Raw genomic sequence first — 8,564 nt, forward strand, 5'->3', positions numbered from 1 at the left:
CTTATGCATAGCCTATGGACACTGGCAATAAGTGAAGACCTGGAGGAGGGGCAGGTGCAGGGAGGAGGGGGGATATTCAATGGGAGATATCTGTAATACTATCAACAATAAAAAAATTTATTTATAAAATTAAAAATATATATTTTATATACCTGAATAGTTGGCTCTAATGCCAATCAACCTCACTAATTTTATTACAGTTGTTCAACTATATAAAGCTCTTACTCCACTTTGGGACTTTATGTGTGTCCCACTTAATTCTCCAGCATATACACTAAGTGGCCAGATTATTATGACCACCTCCTCAGTACAATGAAGTGAATTAGTTATGCAAATAATAATAAAACCTTGAGAGTATTTGCTTAGGAAGTTTTCAATATTCAGTATTTTTGAAAGTGTCAATGAAGTATTGATGGGGTGGTCATAATAATCTGGCCATTCAGTGTATATATGGTATAAGCTGGTCTTTCTCCATTTGTTCACTCAGATCCATTCTCACCCTTTTTTTCCTGACCTCTACCAACTCAATCATCTGGGGTCCCTTTCTTTCTTGCCTAGGGGGGTCATGGGCAGGAAACTGAAGACTGGGAAGAGAAAGAGGCCAAACTATCTTTTCCCTGCTCCCTTTCATTTTGTCCCACACTTCAGTCAATGGGCTTATTCTCTACAACTTTGGTTCCTGCTCATGGCCCATCACCCAAGGTTCTGGATCTCTCAGGCTTTGGCAACATTATTTTGTTTTTTGTTGTTCCTGATGAGGAGAGATAACCTATTACTAGCCAGACCTTGAGGATCTTGTAAGCTCACTTAATTCTAGTTACTCTTGTATGAACATTGTCTTCATTTGATTATCTTCAGAATTTAATCTGAGTCTGCCTTTTGTTCCCTACCACAACCCTGATTAAAACAGATAAACTCATATATCAGATGAGATGGACCCCTGAGGAAAATTCTCTCACTCTATGGAAAAAAAATGTATCCTATATAATAAAAGCCTAATATGCTAAGTATCCAGTCATCTGCTGACTGGTCAACCACTTGCTATGACGTGCACTGACCACCAGGGGGCAGATGCTCCAACCAGTAGGTTAGCTTGCTGGGGTCCGGTTGATCAGGACTGAGCGAGATTCATTGGACACACCCTGGAGCCCTCCTGTGGACCGTCCCAGCCTGATCATACACTAGTGGGGTCCCTTGGCCTGGCCTGCACCCTCTCACTATCGGGACCTCTCGGGGGATGTCAGAAAGCCGGTTTCAGCCCTATCCCATAGGCCATTTCCCTTAGGAGGGTGCCAGATGGAGGGCTCATGCCTGGCGAGTGCTGCTGTGGCAGTGCGAGCCTCTCCTGATCGGATCTGATTGGGCGTGAGCCCATGACAGGCACAGTGGGGCTGGAATGAACAGGAGTGGTAGGTAGGAGCTGCAGGTGGCGTTGGACTGTGGGTTTCAGCCCAATCCTCAAAGGCCACTAGGGGGCCCCACCTGTGCATGAATTCATGCACAGGGCTTCTAGTATATAAAGAAAAACTCAGGCTAGTGTCTTGTGACATTGGAATGAAAAGGATTTCTTACTAAATTCCCAAAGTGAGGTATTTTAAAATTTTAATTCTACAAATTTAAATTAAATATTTGTGCTAAATTAAGGGCATTACAGACAAAATTGACAGATATCTAATATGCTGGGAAGATATTTTCAAAGCCTAATGATAATAATGGATTAATACCTACAGGCATAGAAATAAGGAATAAGACAGAAAACCTAACAAATAAATTTTTAAATTGTGGGACTAAAAAAATATACCAAGGGATAGAACTGAATAGTTATACCTGTATGAAGAAATTCATAATCTCTCTAGTATTCTACAAATAAAAAAAGGAGAAGCAATTTCTCACCCATTGAATGAGCCAAATAAAGAAGTTGAGTAATTCTGATTATTGATAAGTACTGATACAAGGGGAGCTAATATTTACTGCAGGTAGGAATGAAAATATACCCATCTATTTAGGAATGTAATTGCTTAATTTAGCATTAAATTAAGTATTTGTGACATACTAAGGAGATAGTTTGGTATATACCTTGATAAACTTATCACAGATGCCCTTGTAAACATGTAAGAGAATGTTTCTCACAGTTCATTTCTTCAAACTAGATTTTTTTTTTTAAAAAAAAAAAAAAGCTTTGAAAATTATTTTCCAAGTACTTGTTCTGTGCTCATATCAAATTGAATGTAGTATGGTTTTCAGGAAGAAAGCATAACTGGTGAAGTAGGAAAAAATTGTATTCAGTAGGTGTGGAGGAGTAAGAGGAAATTCTAACTTGTGTTTGCAAAGATAACTTAAAGGGCATATAACTGTTAATAAGAACAAGAATTTCCCTTAACTTTGTTTCATGATGGTAAGTTTGTTTCATTCAGGGGAAAATATATAAAGAAAGACTCCTGAGCTCAGATATTATCTCAGGCTAAGTCATGTCATGTTGGGACCTGTCTCTTGCAAATATAACACAGAGTTCTCTTGCATGACTCATGGTGCTGCTGCAAAAGGAGTTGAGGTTTTATGGCATGGAAAACAGATACCTTACTGTTTTCCTTATGAAGGAAGGGAATATATATGTCGGATTGGCCAGAACAAAAGTTCTGCCAGCAGGCAATAGGTGGAAGCTCTGGTAAACAGAGTGCTCTCTTGACTGTATTGTAGCTGTTACTGACTGTTGGTGGAGGATTACTACCAAATCACATTGAGACACTGAGCCAACTTTCAGAAGGACCTGGAAAGAAATATCCTCTGGAACCTGGAGCTCAAGTAAGTGATCAGATTGAGAACGGTGGTTAGGGACAAGGCTACCTATACCTTACTTCCTTTATTATAGCATTAGGAGTTTCTTTAGCTCTAATTCCTTAATTTTTTGCCAATCTTTTCATCACAGAATAGCTATATCTGGGGATTTAGAAAACTAACAGGCAGTGAGGTATTTCAAAACGAAGGGTCTCCTTTTAAATTTCAGTATTGGATTGATTATTAAAAACTGGACCTATCGCCCAGCCAGTGTTGCTTAGTGATTGAGTGTGTCCTATGCACCAAGAGGTCACTGGTTCAATTACCTGTTGGTGCACATGCCCGGGTTGCCATCTTGATCCCCAGTAGGGGGCATGAAGGAGGCAGCTGATGTATGTTTCTCTCTCATTGATGTTGCTATCTTTCCCTCTCCCTTCCTTTCTCTCTAAAAATCAATAAAAACATATTTCAAACAAGTAAATAAATAAATAAATACAAACTGGTCCTATCTACCCTGAGTCCCCAAAGTGGTGTTGCTTCCCAGTATCTTTTTAAAAGCACTCAATAAAACTTATAGTAATGCCAGTGTTTTAGGCCTGATAGACACCACAGTAGATATCCCCAGTTACCAAGATTCCTCTCCTGTAATATGGATGGTGTAATTATTAAACGTAAATACACCTCAAAAATTATTACTAATATTTTAATTGTATTTTTAAAAGTAGACTTAAAATGTATTGAGGTATAAGGGATATACAAAAAACTGTATACATTTAATTTAAATCATTTGTTAAATTTTACATGTGTTTACAGCTGTAAAACTATCACTGTAATTAATATACCAAACATGTCCAACACTCCCAAAAGTGTTCTCATGCACTTTTACAATTCTTCCTTCTCCTCCTATCCTCAATTTCTACTTTCATAGAGATTATTGCATTTTATAAAATTTTACATACATGAAATCACACTGTATAAGTCATTTTTTCTGCCTAAATTCTTTTTAATTCAACAAAATTCTTTTGAGATTCATACATGTTTGTAAAAATGGTTCATTCATTTTTATTACTGAGTATATTATATTATATGCATATATCAGAACTTGTTTGTGCTTTCATCTATAAATGAAATTTTGAGTAATTTTCAGTTATTAACTATTACAATTAAAGCAACCATGAACACATGTATAAGTCGTTATATGGACATTTTAAATAAGCTTGCTTTTTAAAATAAGTATCTTTCATAGATTCAAAGTCTAAGTTAATAATTTTTTAAAACATATTTTTGTTGATTTTAGAGAGGAAGGGAAAGGGAGAGAGAGATAGAAACATCAATGAGAATCATTGATTGGCTTCCTCCTGCATACCCTCTACTGGGGATTGAGCCCACAATCCCAGGAATGTGCCCTTGACCGGAATGGAATCTGGGACCCGACGCTCTATCCACTGAGCCAAACCAGGTACAGCAAGTTAATAATTTTGAATAGCAATGGAGAGTAATGGAGGGAAATAATGTAATACAGGGGTCCTCAAACTACGGCCCGCGGGCCACATGCAAATACAAATATTGTATTTGTTCCCATTTTGTTTTTTTACTTCAAAATAAGATATGTGCAGTGTGCATAGGAATTTGTTCATAGTTATTTTTTAAACTGTAGTCGGGCCCTCCAACAGTCTGAGGGACAGTGAACTGGCCCCCTGTTTAAAAAGTTTGAGAATTCCTGATCTAATAACTATGAGTCATTTAAAGATTATAACCCTTTGGAAATTATAATCTGCTCTTTGGGTGTTATGCCAACATTTGCCTACCTCACAATGGAAAGTGAATCATCTGATGGGCCAGTGTTCCTGATAATCATTTGTCATATCTGTCAGATATCCTATATAATTAAAGCCTAATATGCTAAGTGTCTAGTTGTCCAGTCGGCTGTTCAATCTATCAAAGCTAATATGCTAATGATATGCTAAGGCTGCTCAACCGCTTGCTATTATGTGCACTGACCACCAGGGGGCACACAGTTCTACCAGTAGGTTAACTTGCTGGGGTCTGGCTGATTGGGACTGAGCTAGACAGGCTGGATACACTCTGGATCCCTCCCATGGTCCTTCCTCTGCTGGCCAACCTCCCGCATCCCTCCCCAGCCCTGATCATGCACTGGTACTGTCCTTGGCCTGACCTGTGCTCTCTCGCAATCTGGGACCCCCTCAGGGGATGTTGGAGAGCCGGTTTCAGCCCAATCCCACAGGCCAGGCCAATGGACCCCACTGGTGCACGAATTCGTGAACCAGACCTCTAGTGTAAAATAATAAAATATTAAGCATCACTGTTTTCAATATTTTCACATTGGCTTTATATAGATCAAATTGGCCCCTCTCACTTGTTTGAAGAGTGACAAGTATCAGAATTTGTTTCTTCAGATCTTAACTAATTACTTTAGCACTGGACTATGATTTGAATAAAGTCCTATATCTTCCTTTAAAACATACATTTTTTGAACCACTTTTTGGTTGATGTTGTTATTTCATGTGTTTGAATCAATTCATAAGTTTCTAAATATGAATGAGTATGGTGGTCAGATAAAATACAGGATGCTGGTTAATATTTCAGCAGCTTTTCCTTTATATATATATAACTAGAGGTCAGGTGCACAAAATCGTGCACTGGTATGGGGTGTCCCTTGGCCCAGCCTGAACCCTCTCCAATCTGGGACACCTCAGGGGTTGTCCAACCGCCAGTTTAGGCCTAATCAGTCCTAAACCTGCAGTCGGACATCCCTCTCACAATCTGGGACTGCTGGCTCCCAACTGCTTGCCTGCCTACCTGCCTAATTTCCTCTAACTGCTTCTGTCTGCCAGCCTGATCACTCCCTAATCACTTACCTACCAGCCTAATCGATGCCTAACTGCTCCCCTGCCGGCCCGATCGCCCCCTACTGCCTTCCCATGCTGGCCCAGTCCTCTCCAACTGCCCTCCCCTACTGGCCTGGTCACCCCCAACTGTCCTCCCATGCAGTCCTGGTCTCTCCTAACTGCTCTACCCTGCTGGCCATCTTGTGGTGGCCATCTTGTGATGATATGAGGTGGCCATCTTGTGATAATATGAGGTGGCCATCTTGTGATGACATGGGGGCAGCTATCTTGTGACCACATGGGGGTGGCCATCTTGTGTGAGGGTGTGATGGTCAATTTGCATATTACCTCTTTATTATATAGGATGTATAAAATTATTAACAAGGTGTTTTAGTGCCGCTTTGATTTGTTTTCATCTTAATTGTTCAAGGACACGAATTAGTAAAATATTTTTCTTACTTTACTATGCACACTTAGGCATTTATGCTTTTGTGCCTGCGATTTTTTGTTTTCTCCCCCATTCATTCACTTAGAATATTTTTTCACTCCATTTGTTACTCCTGTTAAAAAATATGTTTTAGTAGGTTGAGTCAAAATGTGAAAGAGAGATAAATAGATAAATAGCAAAGTGTGAATTAATGAGAAGGAGAAATTGAGAAGTCTCTCTTGATCAGAACCATGTGAGGGGACATGGTCATTTTGTTGAGCACTGAGAGGAATTCTCAAAGTTTTCCCTCTTTATAATATTGACTTAATTTTGTGTATCTTGTCAATTTCTACCCACTAACAGTCTATGACTTTCTTTTTGTCTCCTTTCTAGGCATGATGAAGTCTACATCCTCTTCTTTTTCTGGGTACTTTGTGGGTATTCTTCTCCTACAAGTGATGACATCAGCATCAGGTAAGAACACCTACATTTTTCTTACTGAGTCCCAGCTATGGAAAGAATCTTTGGCAGACTTCCAGAGTCCAGTTGAGCATGTAAGATGCTTGAAAAACATCATTACATCCTCACATCAAGTAAAAAGCTGAAAATCAACAACACTTCTTATGTCCAATAGAAAGGTGAGGTCACAGGATAAGCTATTGGCCCCTGAATGGGAGGATCAGACAAGTGGATTCAGAGATTCACAACCTTCCAGACCAGAAAATTCTGAGAGAACCAGTACTAATATAGGAAAATCTAAACTGTAGTTACTAAATTGCTAGAGGCTCAATGTAGACAAGTCTCATAGAATTGTACATATACTCTTGAAACCTATGTAATCTTTTTAACCAATGTCATCCCAATAAATCTGATTTAAATAAATTGCTAGAGGCTCAATGTACACAAGTCTGAGAGTTAAAGATTCCAAGAGGGACCAGTTATGGGAGAACTCAATTTTTTGAGTTTTACCTCCAGGATTTTTACTAGGTTCTCACAATGAATATTGAAGAAAAATCCTCTTGTGTTTTAGGTGAGGGGGTGGCAGGGGGGAGAGTAGCCATTTTGAAATATGCTCTTCTTAATAAGGCCTGCTTTCAAGAGTAACTATTTTATTACAGCCTAACCTATTATTATTTTATCAGAGCTTGACTGACTGGGGGCAGGAAAATATCCAACTCTAGTACAGTCTAGCCATTGTGTCACACCTTGAGAGAGAAGACAAGCACTTAGGAACTTCATAGCCAAGGACATAGGCTCACTAAAAGACTGAAATCTACTCACAGGGCTATAAAATACCTTCCCTCCCCTGACACTTACTATAACATCAATAAAAGTTCTTAACCTGAGTTTCTTCCTTTTACCCAGTCCATTATGTTTGACTTTCAGCAAAAAATTGTAAGACATACTAAGAGGCAAAAAATACAGTTTGAAGGGACAGAGCAAACCTCAAAACTAGACTTTGATATAGAAAAATTGTTGGAATTATCAAACTCAGAATTTAAAATAGCTATGATTAATATACTAAGGTCTCTAATAGGAAAGTAGGCAACGTGCATGAGCAGATGGACAATGTAAGGAGAGAAATAGAAATTCTAAGAAAAAGTTTAAAAATTATAGGGTTCAAAAACATTGTAACAGATTCAATTGCCTTTCCATGTGCCCATTAGTAGACCAGACATGAATGAGGAAAGAATCTCTGAGTTTGAGAAGATATCAACAGAAACTACCAAAACTAAAAAACAAATAGAAAAGGAATTTAAGAGAGAGAGAGAGAGAGAGAGAGAAATCTAAGAATTGTGGGACAACTACAAAAAATATGATATACATATAATGGGAATAACAGAAGAAAAAGAGAAAGGAATAGAAGAATTATTTGAAACATTAATGACTGAGAATTTTCCTAAATTAATGTCAGACACCAAACCATAAATCCAGGAAACTTAGAGAACATGAAACAGGATAAATACTAAAAAATTATATTGATGAAAGTCATATTAAAATGAAGAAAAAGAAAAAAATATTGATAAAAGCCAGAAGGAAAAAAGCCCAGTTCACTTATAGAGCTTATAAGAAATGTTAAAAGAAGTTCTTCACAGAGAAGGAAAATTATACAGGTCAGAATATCAGATCTCCATAAAGAAAAGAAGAGCAATATGGAAGGAATAAATTAAGGCAACATTAAAATTTTTATTTTTTATGTTAATTGATCTAAAGATAATAGTTGGTTCAAAATAATAATAGCAATGATATAATCAATTATTGTAGTTTATGTATAACTGAAGTGAATGACAGTGATGATGCAAGGTATTGGAGACAGATACTAGGAATTCTTGGTTATTATAAGACTAGAGGCCCGTTGCAGGAAGATTCCTGCAAGAATAGGGCTTGCAGTGGCTGGAGCCAAGCAGAGAGGGGAGCGAAACCAGCTGAGGCAGGCTTCGCTCCCACTCCGAGCTGCTCCTGCTGGGTTTCCCCTCCCACTCCCAGGCGCTGTGGTGGGGTTCCCCTCCCGC

The 8,564-nt window shown here is 38.4% G+C and overlaps 1 protein-coding gene across 1 annotated transcript in view; it reads left to right on the plus strand.

Moving 5' to 3' along the window:
• The first annotated feature begins 2,647 nt into the window (after positions 1-2,647).
• The window catches only part of LOC102762477 (selection and upkeep of intraepithelial T-cells protein 8), a 14,249-nt gene continuing 8,332 nt past the window's right edge, over positions 2,648-8,564 (plus strand). Inside the window, exons 1-2 of the mRNA XM_006752594.2 lie at positions 2,648-2,802; positions 6,445-6,525. Coding sequence (XP_006752657.2) covers positions 6,447-6,525 — 79 coding nt within the window. The 5' untranslated portion in view covers positions 2,648-2,802; positions 6,445-6,446. The remainder of the gene's footprint in view (positions 2,803-6,444; positions 6,526-8,564) is intronic.

This window comes from Myotis davidii, unplaced genomic scaffold, assembly GCF_000327345.1.
Source record: "Myotis davidii unplaced genomic scaffold, ASM32734v1 scaffold950, whole genome shotgun sequence".
Taxonomy (NCBI): Eukaryota; Metazoa; Chordata; class Mammalia; order Chiroptera; family Vespertilionidae; genus Myotis; species Myotis davidii.